General features: G+C 37.2%; 1 protein-coding gene across 5 annotated transcripts in view; it reads right to left on the reverse strand.

Moving 5' to 3' along the window:
• Positions 1 to 15,012, reverse strand: part of ADAMTS3 (ADAM metallopeptidase with thrombospondin type 1 motif 3) — a 531,886-nt gene that overhangs the window by 52,005 nt on the left and 464,869 nt on the right. For all 5 annotated transcript variants that reach the window (XM_078068759.1, XM_036078049.2, XM_078068756.1 and 2 more), the window contains one exon: positions 11,455 to 11,654. In XM_078068759.1, the coding sequence (XP_077924885.1) occupies positions 11,455 to 11,654 (200 nt within the window). The remainder of the gene's footprint in view (positions 1 to 11,454; positions 11,655 to 15,012) is intronic.

The following is a 15,012-nucleotide window of genomic DNA, read 5'->3' on the forward strand; positions in this document are numbered from 1 at the left end:
CACCCTCCTAAAAAGAATCTGCTTCATCGCCCTATTACAGAGAATCTTAAAAAAGATTGCTAATTGATTTGATTCAGTCAGGCAAGTAACTGAATTCTCATTTCAATGACTTGAATGGTATTTTAATAAGACACAGAAACAGGTAAAAGAAAAGACATCAGAATTTGATCTGGCAAGGGATACACAAAATGCCTTGACTTTGTAACAAACGCAGTAAAGTTTAGGGAGGCAGCAGAGCACTGGGCTCCGAAGGCAGAGAGATCTATCTGGGCTCAAGATCTGGCCGTGCCACCTATTGCTGGAAGACTCTGGGAAAGTCACCTAACCTCTCTAAATCTCAATCTCCTCATTTATAAACTAAGACTAAAAGTGAACATATTTAGGGTTGAAGAATGTTATATAATTCATGTAAAATATTTAGCATAGGACCAGGCCAGAGCAAAGGTTAAAAGTTACTTGGTATAAGCCTTCATGCTTAACAACATGAAATCATTCTTTTGAACCTACACTTGAACTAGATGATTTCAAACACCTTCAGAGATTTCATCACTAACCCTGATTCCACACAATCTGGTTTTTTTTTTCCATAGACCACCCCATCTACATAAATGGCACCATCATCATCCAATAGTGTTCAAGCCAGAAAATTGTAAGTCACCCCTTTCCCTCAGCCCCCACCTGATCCACTGGCAAATCCTATTGATTCTACCATAAATACTCCCTTGTTATAGCAATCACCACTGTCCAATAAGCCATCATCTCTTACCTACACATCTACAATTGATATCCTATTAGTCTGCCTTCATTCTAAACCTCTCCAACCTATTCTTTACAAAACAGCAAGAGGCCTTCAATGGCTTTCCCTTAATTTACTTAAAACTGAATTCAAACTCCTCCTCTGATCTTAAAGGTGCTAATCTTCTTTAAGCTCTACCTGACTCCTTGTGTGTCAGACTCAAAGCACAGTGGCTTTGTTTAGCAACTACAACACAGGTCATTGTTCAGTGGTGGGCTCTCTCTTTTACTCTCAGTTTAATCATCACTTCTTGGTCCAAGGCTTTCTTTACCATCACGGTTAGGTAAAATCTCTATCATTCACTTGCTCTGTTATTCCTTTTCCAAGCCAACTGCTGGTTCCATGCATTGCTTTTAGCATAACCTATGATGCATTTATTTGATTTCTCCACCAGTCTATAATCTCGGGATGGACAGAAAATAAATCTTTTGTGTTCACCTCTATATACCTGGTATATAGCATTCAAGTATTTGTTAAAACAATGAATCAATTAAAATTTTGCTGCATGTTTACTCTGTGTCAGGCACTGTTTTGTTTTATTGGGACTTTTTTGTGTGTTTCTTTAGACTTTAGTTTTTAGAGCCATTTCAGGTTTAAAGAAAAATTGAGTGGCCAGTGCAGAGAGTTCCCATATACCCCTTTACCTCCTCACATATTAGGATAACACCTTGCATTAGGGTAGTACATGCCTTGCAATTGATGAATCAGTATTGACACGTTATTATCCACTATAGTCCATAGTTTGCAGTAGGGTTCACTCCTTGTGTTCTATAGTTCAATGAGTTTTGACAAAAACATAATGTCTTTATACGCCACATATATTCATCATATAGAATAGTTTCACTTCCATGCAAATGCCCTGTGCGCCACTTCTTCATCTCTCTCTCCCTCTCCCTGATCCCCTGATGTTTTTCTTATTTGACGTGTCAGACACTGTTTTTGATGTTGTAAATATGAAGCTTAATAATGGACAGCAATTGCACTCAAGGTGAAATACGGTAAATACTAGTTAGGTATTACAGTGATTGAAAGAAACTCTAGAATCCAAAAGAATTAGAGTAGATGGAACACATATCTTTTATGTCTTTTTAATTGACATTCACTTAATAATTTGGTAAAAGTTTAATCAATTCCAATGAAAAAATAAAATGGCACGATTTTACAGAACGAGCTTGCCCTTCTTTCAAATCAAACTAATATTTAGAGGAATTGTTTTCATTTCATCACCTTTACAAACTCTGTGTTTCCTGGTCTTCACCTGCTAAGAACTTCTTTGTATCCTCCCAATGTCTTAAACATGGTAAATACCCATCCATTGTTGGTTCAATAACTGGTTTTTAAAACAGAACTGAACAAAGAAGAGAAACCCTCACTGAGGAGTTGTATAATTGCTATCTATCTTGATTTTCTTATTTTGCATTGATTTCCTTCAGCCACCAAACTCAAACAGGAGACTTTCAAATCTCCTCTCTGCCTGGATTTCCCTATCACCCATCTCCAAAGATCTAACTTCTACCTACCATTCAAGGCCAAGTTCATGTATACATCTTCCTCATATCATTCCTCATTCCCGTACTTCAAAGGTATCTCTAATACTCTTCCCCTATAGCACCCAATCTATACTTCCTTTCAATCAATGAGTATTTTCTAGGTTTCATTATACATATTCATGAACCTAATTTCTCCTAGTGAAGTGCATCCTCAAAGGGAAAAACATTTCTGTGATAAAAGAAGTTTTCTGGCTTGAATAATAGGGTGCTAAGAAAGCAAAGGACAAATGGGCAAGACTGAATTTGTTTGCTATAATCTCTGAAGGTACTGAGAGAGAACCACACTGAAACAGAAATGTAATTTTAAATAAAATCTCATCAATCTTGTCGTATGTTATACTTTAATAAAAGTTGATGTACAAGAGTAATGTTTTATAGTATTTCAATACTGATTTTATTTACTATTAAATCACATATTCATTGCATATTTTTCTCATGTGTGGTTAGCAAAAATACACAAGCCATTCCTTTTGACTACTTATCTCTATCCATAACTGAACTCTCCAAAAAAGATCACTTTATATTATAATCTTTAATGGTTACTAGAAAAATAAATGAAACAAGGAAAAGCATAAAATCAGGAGTTCTTTTATTACATTTACTTTTAACTTCATTCTGAAATAATTTTAGACTCACAAAAGAGGAACAAAAATAATATAAAGTATTCCTATATACCCTTTACCAAGCTTCTCCAAATTTAACATTTTTCATAACAGATCAATGAAACCAGGAGCTGGTTCTTTGAAAAAGTTAATAAAATTGATAAACCTCCAGCCAGACTTATCAAAAAGAGAGAGAGAGAGAACTCAAACAAAATCACAAATGGGGGAGGAGAAATAACAACCAACACCACAGAAATACAAACAATTATAAGAGAATATTTTTTGAAGAGCTATATGCCAACAAACTAGACAACCTGGAAGAAACGGATAAATTCCTAGGAACATATAAACTACCAAAACCAAAAGAGGAAGAAATAGAAAACTTGAGCAGACTGATAACCAGCAAAGAAATTGAATCAGTAATCATAAAAACTAACAAACAAAAGTCCAGGGCCAAATGGCTTCACAGGTGAATTTTACCAAACATTTAAGGAAGAGTTCATTCCTATTCTCCTCAAACTATTCCAAAAAATAGAAAATGGAGGAAAACTTCCCAAATTAGTCTATGAGGCCAGCTTTACACTGATACCAAAACCAGATAAAGACTCTATTGAAAAAGAGAACTACAGGCCAATATCTCTGATGGACATAGATGCAAAAATTCTTAATACAATACTAGCAAACTGAATCCAACAATACATTACAAAAATCGTTCACTATGATCAAGTGGGATTTACTCCTGGCTTGCCAGGATGGTTCAATCAATCAACGTGATACATCATATCAATAAGAGGAAGGATAAGAATCATATGATCATTTCAGTAGATGTAGAAAAAGTATTTGACAAAATACAATGTCAATTCATGATAAAAAAAAAAAACCCTCAACAAAGTAGGTTTAGAGGAAATATACCTCAACATAATAAAGACCATATATGAAAAACCTACAGCTAATATCATCCTCAATGGGGAAAAACAGAGCTTTTCCTCTATGGTCAGGAACAAGACAGGAATGTCTGCTCTCACTGCTGTTATTTAATACAGTACTGGAAGTCCTAGCCACAGCAATCAGACAACAAAAAGAAACAAAAGGCATCCAACTCACCAAGGAAGAAGTAAAACCGTCACTATTTGCAGATGACATCAGACCATACATAGAAAACCCAAAAGACTCCACCAAAAAACTCAGAACTGACACACAAATTCAGCAAAGTTACAGGATACAATATCAAAATACAGAAATCTGTTGCATTTCTCTACACCAATAATGAAAAGAGAAATTAAGGAATTAATCCCATTTACAATTGCACCAAAAATAATAAGATACTTAGGAATGAACCTAACCAAAGTGGTTAAAGACCACTTTGAAAACTATAAAATACTAATGAAAAAATTGAAGATGACACAAAGAAATGGAAAGACATTCCATGCTCGGGGATCAGAACAACAAATATTGTTAAAATGTCTATGTTACCCAAAGCAATATACACATTTAATGCAATCCCTATCAAAATACCAACATTTTTTTCACAGAGATAGAACAAACAATCCTAAAATTTGTATGGAACCACAAAAGATCCTGAATAGCCAATCTTGAAAAAGAAAAGCAAAGCTGGAGGCAACACAATTTTGGACTTCAAGTTATATTACAAAGCTGTAGTGATCAAAACAGTATGATACTGGCACAAAATTAGACACACAGATCAATAGAATAAAAAACTCAGAAATGAACCCACAATTTTATAGTCAATTAAGCTTCAACAAAGCAGGAAAGAATATCCAATGGGTTAAAGACAGTCTCTTCAACAAATGATGTTGGAAAAACTGGACAGCGACATGCAAAATAATGAAACTGGACCACTTTCTTACATCATACACAAAAATAAACTCAAAATGGATGAAAGACCTAAATGTCAGACATGAAACAATTAAAATTCCAGAGGAAACACAGGTGATAACTTCTTTGACATTTCCTATAACAACTTCTTTCTAGATAGATCTCCTGAATCCTGAACAGATTCAAAACAAAGCATAGGGAAACATAAGCAAAAATAAATTATTGGGACTTCATCGAAGTAAAAAGCTTCTGCACAGCAAAGGAAACAATCAACAAAACTAAAAGTCAACCTATGAAATGGGAGAAGATATTTGCAAATGACATATCTGATAAAGGTTTAGTATCCAAAATATATGAAGAACTTATCAAACTCAACACCCAAAAAATGAATAATCCAATTAAAAATGGTGAGAAGACATGAACTGACATTTTTCCAAAGAAGAGATATAGATGGTTAACAGACACATGAACATCACTCAGCATCAGGGAAACACAAATCAAAACCACCATGAGATATCACCTCACACCAGTTAGAATGGCAAAAATTAACAAGGCAGGAAACAACAAATATTGGAGAGGATGGGGAGAAAGGGGAGCCCTCTTGCACTGTTGGTGGGAATGTAAACTGGTGCAGCCACTCTGGAAAACAGTATGGAGGGTCCTTAAAAAGTTAAAAATAGAACTACCCTATGATCCAGCAATTACACTAGTAGGTATTTACCCAAAGAATACAAAAATATTAATTCAAAATGCTACATGCACCCCAATGTTTATGGCAGCATTATCTATAACAGCCAAATTATGGCAACAGCCCAAATGTCCAATGACTAATAAATGGATAAAGAAGAAGTGGTATATATATATACAATGGAATGTTACTCAGCCATAAAAAAGAATGAAATCTTGACATTTGCAACAATGTGGATGGAGCTAAAGTATCATGCAAAGCAAAATAAGTCAGAGAAAGACAAATACCTTATGATTTCACTCACATGTGGAATTTAAGAAGCAAAACAAAGGAGCAAAGGGGAAAAAAAAAGAAAGAGAGGCAAACCAAGAAACTGACTTGTAACTATGGAGAACAAACCAATGGTTACCAGAGGGAGGATGGGTGGGGAAGTGGGTTAAACAGGTGATGGGGATTAAGGAGTGCACTTGTGATAAGCATGGGGTGATGTACGGAAGAGCTGATCACTACATTGTACACCTGAAACTAATATTACACTGTATGTTAACTAACTAGAATTAAAAAAAAAAAAGAAAGAAACAGTATAAGGGTACTAAAGCCCATTAGGTAGAAATTAGCAAATCAAAAGATGTTTTTAAAAAACTATATTCAAATCAAGGAAAAGTTGTTACCTGCCTAGAATACTCAGAGTTCAATAAAGCATGCTTTATGGTTATTCACATGATAACAGATTTCTGGCAATAGGGTTTGAATATAAAATATAAAGAAAAACTGTTGGAGAAATTTCCAGGATAGTCCAACTACTTATATTTTTCACTCTAAGAAATTTCATTTCTATTTCTTTATTTTCAAAGATTTCCTCCCAATCTTTTCTCTCAATTCTTTCTTTTTATTGTCTTACTAGTGATTTTTAGCCAGGGGTGTTCATCCAAATTATCTACTGTGCTTAGAAAACACTAACTCTTAGCCATCAGGGAAATTCAAATCAAAACCACATTGAGATACCACCTTACACCAGTTAGAATGGCAAAAATTGACAAGGCAAGAAACAACAAATGTTGGAGAGGTTGCAGAGAAAGGGGAACCCTCTTACACTGTTGGTGGGAATGCAAGTTGGTACAGCCACTTTGGAAAACAGTGTGGCGGTGCCTCAAAAAATTAAAAATAGAGCTACCCTATGACCCAGCAATTGCACTACTGGGTATTTACGCCAAAGACACAGATGTTGTGAAAAGAAGGGCCATATGTGCCCCAATGTTCATAGCGGCAATGTCCGCAATAGCCAAACTGTGGAAAGAGCCGAGGTGCCCTTCAACAGATGAATGGATAAAGAAGATATTACTCAGCCATCAGAAAGGATGAATACCCAACTTTTACATCAACATGGGTGGGACTGGAGGAGATTATGCTAAGTCAAATAAGTCAAGCAGAGAAAGTCAATTATCATATGGTTTCACTTATTTGTGGAACATAAGGAATAGCATGGAGGACATTAGGAGAAGGAAGGGAAAAATGAAGGGGGAGAAATAGGAGTGAGAGACGAACCATGAGAGACGATGGACTCTGAGAAACAAACTGAGGGTTCTAGAGGGGAGGGGGGTGGGGGAAATGGGTTAGCCCAGTGATGGGTATTAAGGAGGGCACGTACTGCATGGAGCACTGGGTGTTATACAAAAACAATGAATCGTGGATCACTACATCAAAAACTAATGATGTATTGTATGGTGACTAACATAACATAATAAAATAAAATTTAAAAAAAAGAAAGAAAACACTAACTCTTAGGCCTGTATCCCAAACACTCCTGATTCAGAAGCTCTTTCTTGACTCAGAACTTCTGCAATTAATGATCCATTAGCCTGGATCACTCCTTCCCCAGCTCCTTGCCTAGTTCTCTTCCTCACAGAATCTCTGTATCTCTGTTCACATAATATCCCTCCTCTTTCTAACTTCCTATCCCAAATATTCCCCACACTGCCTCTTCTCTCCTTGACAGTATCTCTTCACTCTTATTTATTTTTCTTCTCAACAGTTATTATTACCTAGACTTACATATTTATCTCTTCTTTGACTATCACCTGTTTCCTCTTTCAAGCTCCAAAAAGGCAGAGAATCTTCTACTGTGTTTCTTGGGAAATTTTCTAAGCCTAAAATGGCCTTGTACACAGTAGGCAATGGACCAATATTTGTATAATGAGACATGCTGCATTGCTGAGAACCACTTTCTGGCCAAGTCAGCCATGTTACAAAATAGCAAAACTAAAATTTCTTAACATAACAAGATATGATATGAGATCCTAACAAAGGCTTAACACATATCACAGACATCTTATTTGAAACATAAAAAGCTTGCCAAGAATCTAGTCATTAGTCATGCTGTTTTAGAATATATTCAGATCTGTTTATTTCTTCTTTATAGATGAGACTTGGATAAATTTCAAGATCTACAAAAAAAGAGTTAAAAATAAAAGGAGATGGAGGCAGCTGAACTACTTCCTCCTTCACAGATTCAGAGAAGCCAGGGGGGTGGGTAGAGGATACCCCCTCTCCCTCTTAGAGAGTTATAGCAAAATCATCTCGGGGCCTGTTCAGATCTGTTCACTTGACCCTTAAACTTCCTGAGAGAAGTGCTAATTTAGTGAGCTGCCTTTCCTGTGTCCAAACTCCCAGATTCACATAGCATATCACTTAAGAACTTTACCACACTCATATATACAATCATTAGGCAATATGGCCTTGGAATAGATGAAATACAGTTGTGTCCAAAAGGTGGCCAATTCACACGGCTAATTTAAAATAGCAGATAAATGAGGGGAGGTCTGTGGGGATGGACAAAATAGGTGAAGGGGATTAAGCGGTACAAACACCTAGTTATAAAATAAATAAGTCACAAGATGGACAGCATAGGGGAAAAATAAATAAAGTAGCAGATAAATTTAAAAAATGTTTTACATGGGGCGCCTGAGTGGCTCAGTCAGTTAAGCGTCTACCTTCGGCTCAGGTCATGCTCTCAGGGTCCTGGGATTGAGCCCCACATGGGGCTCCCTACTCAGTGAGGAGTCTGCTTGTCCCTCTCCCTCTGCCCCCCGCCCATTCATTCTCGATCGCTCTCAGTCTCTGTCTCTCCCTCTCAAATAAATAAATAAAATCTTTAAAAAACAGAGTTTAACATTACTCCTGACATATATTATGTTTCAAGTGTTATTATTGGAGTGTTATTATTGTCTCCCCAAAACCCTGCCTACATCAATTATTCCCGATGCAATGAACTTCTTAAGTTTTAAGATTTTCTCTACTATAGTTCCATTCTCTGATGCACTATTAACTTTAGAATAATTTCTAGTATTTGAGACAAGACTCAGTCTATTATCTAAACTTTTTAACGGACTTAAAAATGGAACAGCCCTTTTGAGTGTTATTAAACCTAAAATGTGGCACTTTGTTCTTTGACACCCTTCAAATTAGAATTACTGTCTGGCAAATGTATTTTATCCATTTCTACTTTCTTGTCAAAAGATTCTACTTAGAAATCCTTTATATTTTCATGGGCCCTTCAAAAGACAAAAGCAAACAGCAAAAAACACAATAGAAAAACAAAGCCCTAAGGACCCAGCTTAACTCCCAACTTCATGAATTACAGAATTAATGAAAATCCTACTGAGCCTTTCGATTTTATAAACAGGTTTTTTTATTTTAATTTTTATTGTTATGTTAATCACCATACATTACATCATTAGTTTTTGATGTAGTGTTCCATGATTCATTGTTTGTGCATAACACCCAGTGCTCCATGCAGAACATGCCCTCTTTAATACCCATCACCAGGCTAACCCATCCTCCCACCCCCCTCCCCTTTAGAACCATCAGGTTGTTTTTCAGAGTCCATTGTCTCTCATGGTTCATCTCCCTCTCCGATTTCCCCCCCTTCATTCTTCCCCTCCTGCTATCTTCTACTTTTTTTTTCTTAACATATAATGTATTATTTGTTTCAGAGGTACAGGTCTGAGATTCAACAGTCTTGCACACTTCACAGCGCTCACCATAGCACATACCCTCCCCAGCGTCTATCACCCAGCCACCCCATCCCTCCCACCACCCCCCAGATTTTATAAACATTTCAGAAATGAAATCCCTTTGTCGAAGGCCACAGAGCCAATGGGTAACAGAACTAGAATGAAAACCCTTGCCTCCTCAGTCCCAATTTGATACTCTCAACACCGGACACCTTGGATGACAGTTGTCATAGCTGCCTTCTCCAGTCTCATAGCACTTATAGTATAGCACCTGTCACGTAAGTCTTAACAATAGCATTGTCTTTATGGCTCAACTTAAAAAAAAAATTCCTATGTATTTCTCTTTTCTGCTTGACTAAATTATAAGTTCTGTGAAGATAAGGACCATATCAAATCTCTGCTGCATGATGCCAAGAGCCATCTGTAGTCCTGAGCACCAGGATGGAGCCTAATAAGCCTATAACGACTGGCTGCTCTCCCTGGTGGTAGGACAAAGCAGCCTAGGGGCACAATGAATGATGTGAGTGGGAATAGCACCTCCCTAGGGATTTGGAAGTAAATTTCATGTGGAAAGCTAAAATATGATCGTTTCCTTCTGCATGTATACACAGCACAGTGACTTGTATTTATCCATTGAATCCTCCCAACATGCCTAGTAAAGTAAGTCTTATTAGTTTTCTCATTATGCAGATGGAGAGACTGAAGCAGGCTCAGAGAGGAGAAACAGCATGCCCAGAGTTTCTCCACTAGCAAGCCAGACAAAAAATGAATGATCAGTAGTCAAAGACATTCACGTAATTCACAAATAACGATCCTCTATACACATGTATTGTCAAAGCTAGTAATTTGTTTTCTGTGTGATGTTCAGTATTCATAACAGGAAGCGGTGCCAATGAGCAAACAGAAATAATTTCTGTACTCCCTTTCCATCTCACAGACACATGGCAGGTATATGTATAATTTTATAAATTGGCATCTTAATAAACAAAAATATATTTAACATATAGGCTTAAATATTAGTATAAATAAAATGATGATTAATAAAATTAATAATTATTCTTCTCTGTTATAATTATTTGAAATCTAATCTTAAGCTTGGAAAGAAACAATATAGATACCCAAAGAAATTAACTTAAAAATCAAAAGCTGAAAAAAAGAGAATAGGCTTGGGTAAAAAAATTTGCTAGATCGATAAAATAGGTATTTTATAATTCTAGGAGGTAAAATATATAAAACAGAGTGCACTATTATCTCAATTATCTTTTCGAAGTAGGTAGTTTAGGTACTATTTCTCCTCAATTGCTCTCTGCCAATTCACAAGGAGAAAGAGAATTCCAGTTCTAGGATGTGCACCAAATTTCTTCTGCATATGATTAAGGCTCATAAAGGAGAAAAAAAGGGAAAACGTAAAGAGCTCTTGCCGAGTGCAGTGCAGCAGTGCGCCCCGGCAGGCTGTGCTCCGTATGGATATTACCTTCAGTCGTGTGATGTTGAAAGATACCACTCTTATTCAAAAGCCCTGGCAACAAGCATCCACACAAAGTTATCAGGCCTAAATCATTCTTTGTCATCCCGGGATACAAAATGATGCTATTTCATTCTTCATGGTCCATATCAAGGCAGGTGGACAAAGTCACGAGAGTTTTGATTAACCCCAGAACAAACTGAAAATCGTAATTCCTGCTATAGTTCGATCTTACTACGACTTTTTCAGTTTATGATTTTCCCCTTGATGACAATGGAAAACTAGTTGATCACCCAAAAGAAAATTTTGCTTCATGCTTCCTTCATTTTTGCATTCTTGTATGTTAAATATGGAGATCGAGATTTGAATTTAATGCAATTAGGTGCACAGTTTGGGTGTGGGGGGCAGTGGTGTGGGTCCTCACATAGGATTCCAAAAGACACTAACACAACAGGAGAAGTGAATTAAAAGATCACAAAGACTCAGAGAGGAGGGGCTACTCACAATGTTCATCAGGGTGAGGAGGTAGTTCTGGACGTGCTCTTTGCCATGGAAGCGGACCACGGAGTCGTCCACCCCCAGCAGCACCTCGATGTTGTAATCATTCTCTCCCGTGTGTCTGCGGCGTCTCACTGCCTCCTTCAGCTGCTGGTCAATGCTGCTGGAAATAGGACCTACATCGTCAAGGCCTCCCAGATTCGACTCTAGTAAGAAACAAAAGGAACTCAGGCATTTCAGCTTCCCCAATGGGCCTTCTGACAACTTTTTACAAAAAAAGAATCTTCTAGGGGGTCTAACATTATAATCCATAGTCACTGAGATGCTGCTTTTCAGTTTATTCTTCAAATACTAAACACATGCATGTGATCGGACAGACCTCCTATAAATTCAGCATGGAATAGCAACACTGAGGATTATTGTACAGAAAGCAGGTGCCATCATGCCAGACCGAATGTTCCATGAGAATAAGAGTGTGTACTTTCATCCTCGTGTAGCTGCATCCTCAGCGCAGAGTAGAGAGTGGATACAGACAGAACAGCTACTAAGTAGTTATTAAATAAATGGAGATTATAAATTAAAAAATCGTGTGTTGATTAGTTTATTGTGGTTAATTGAAGTTGTTATAATCCTGGGGGGGGGGGGCGCGGATAGAATTTGTATCACATAAGTTTAAATCACTCCTTTGCCAGTAGCCTTAATTTAAAAACCAAATTCGAGCGTGGCAATACGAAAGCAGCTAGTGGTATAATTACCAGTCATGATAAAGGACTTTATTTCTTATGAGTATGATTTTCTAGTGAATGCCGCTAGGAGACACTACAGATCTCCACATGTGTACTGGCCATCATCTGGATAGCAGGTCAGTGCCATAGCTATATATGTGAATCCGTGAGACATCAAAGTTAAGAAGTCAGTCAGAAAATATATCCAAAGAAAAATAAAAGAAGAAACAATTTTTTCATTTTATACAGTCAAAGGAATTTAATATTACTTTCCCAATGGACAACACACACATACACACACACACACACACACACACACACACACACGAGATACAAATATCCATATACATCTATCTATCTATCTATTCATCTATCGAGATAGAGAGTAAGAGAGGCATTCTCAGGTTCTAAATTATCTGCTTTCAGATTTCCATATTTTTGGTGAAGAAAAATGTTTTCGTGAAATGAAAAATAAAATTTATCACTTGGATGCTAAAATAGAAGATATTATTCAAAACTGCTGGTATAAAACCAAAAGTAGATTCATTTCCATTTCAAATATATATAAGCTGGAAAGGATTTTATTTTACAAACTGCCTTGATGTCTATAACAACCCCCCATATCTAAAAACAAGTTTGACAGAACCCATTCTGACTCATGCTTTATATGGAAGGCTTACTTAATGCTGCACTGGGGCCCGTAAGCCATTTGAATCGGTGTCTGACATTAACAAATAGGCATTTTCCTCCCCACTTTTGCGGTTTTAACAAAGTTTTTGGGGGAGGTGTCTCTTGGCCAGGAAGATTGATGACCAAGCCCTAGACATATGGGATTAGAAGTGGTAGAAGTACAGATCTTACTCACACCCTTTCCACTATTAAAAAACACACAGAGGGGAGTTTGGGTGGCTCAGTCATTGAGCGTCTGCCTTCAGCTCAGGTCATGATCCCAGGTCCTGGGATCCAGCCCCGCATCGGGCTCCCTGCTCCGCGGGAAGCCTGCTTCTCCCTCTCCCACTCCCCTTGCTTGTGTTCCCTCTCTCGCTATGTCTCTCTCTGTCAAATAAATAAATAAAATCTTCAAAAAAAACAAAAAAACAAAAACCACACACACACAGAAACACCAGCACCCTCCCCTGCAAGTATGGGCATAAGCTCTGAATATGACTACTCAGGTTTGAAAGCTATCCTGTAATTCACTTTGACCCAAGCCCAAATGCTAGATCATTAGCTCGGAATTTTCTTCTCATTGGGGAATCACATTGACTCCACAATACATAAATAGCTCTTACCACCATCCACATCAAACAGAAAGTTTTCCTCAAAAGTTGTTTTTAAGAGCTGCAACCCACACTGAGGGCAAGACACTACACCTGCAAACGCCTTTACCTAATCCAACCTCAAGCCTCTCACACACTTGAGAAAGTGAAAGGATGTGATAGCTAAGGTACAAACAGGAAACTCACACATGAGCTCCCAGTTCTAAAAATGGCTCTTTTTGGCAGAACTGCCAGTGACAGTGTCCAATGCAAATATACTAGCCATGTCATCATATCATTAAATCTGATGCATGAATGGAGAAGACTGAATACTTATTTCGGAAAGACAGTTCCATTCTGCTCTAACACACCTTTGGTTTGGCCTTTGAATCCCTCCTTAAATAGGTGGTTTTCTGGTAAGAGAAGAAAATCTTTTTCATTGCATGAGGAACCTGGAAAGGAAGAAGGAAGCCTTTTTCCTTCAACCATTGCCCTGATTCAATCAAGAATACTTCTGTCCCTATTTCCCCCTGAGCACGACAGTGCCCTGTCTATGATTCCTAAAGTAGGCAGTGTCAAACATTGCAAAGACAGTGAAAGAATTTCTGGCACTTTTTATCTATACACATCAGTAGGAATTACAGACATTTCTGAGGCTGTGAAATATCTTCACTCATAACGAATTATTCCCAGTAGGCCCACTTTGTAACGTAATTGTCATGGGCTTTGTAATCAGACATATTTGACTTCAAATTCTGCCAGTGGCTATCCTGTATGATTTTATTTAAGATGCTTACCATCTCTAAACCTCACTTTCCTCACCTGTAAAATGGGATAATCCCTACTTTGCAGAGTTGCTGTGAAGAGATGATTATAGTAAAAGCACTATGTACAGTGCTTAGATATAAGTGCTCAACAAATAGTATTCACTGTTACTACTGTCACGATGATGATGGTGGTGGTGGTGATTTCCCATTAAGAGAAGTCTTCTACACCTTTTTTTAGCTTTTTACATTTTGTTTTATATATCAGAAATTAAATAGTTACATTTTTCTAAATAGAGATAAGAAAAAAATCTAGACTTAGTGAAGGGAATCTAAACTGCTAATAACATTAGAAAGAATGAAGGTTAACAATATTTCCTGCAGAGCATTAAATAGGTACAAGGAGAAAAGAATCTAGAATGTTTACCTTCAGGTAAATTAGGATGAAATCCAATGAGACAAGCTTGTTTAGTAGATTAAAAACCTACTATGAAATTGGAAAGAGTTAGCTAATAGATGGCACCGATCTTCACTCAGTGTATATTTACTGAGTACCCATACATGTCTCAGACCCTGAGAAGGTAAAAACTACTTGGTACCTCTTTAGGTGTTAACTCTGGGAACCTCACAGTTGTACTGGGTTTACATTCAGAATGGAGCTGAGTTCGTATCATGTAGTCACAAACCATTATCTAGGCTTGAAAGACTTACACCATTTCTAGTTTAAGCAGATCTAATCAGGGTACTAGAACATGCCTTTCAGTAAAAGCTCACACCTTTATAAAGCTTCAAAGTTTAAAAGCTGACACCTGCTTT

The sequence above is a fragment of the Halichoerus grypus genome, chromosome 3 (genome assembly GCF_964656455.1).
Source record: "Halichoerus grypus chromosome 3, mHalGry1.hap1.1, whole genome shotgun sequence".
Taxonomy (NCBI): domain Eukaryota; kingdom Metazoa; phylum Chordata; class Mammalia; order Carnivora; family Phocidae; genus Halichoerus; species Halichoerus grypus.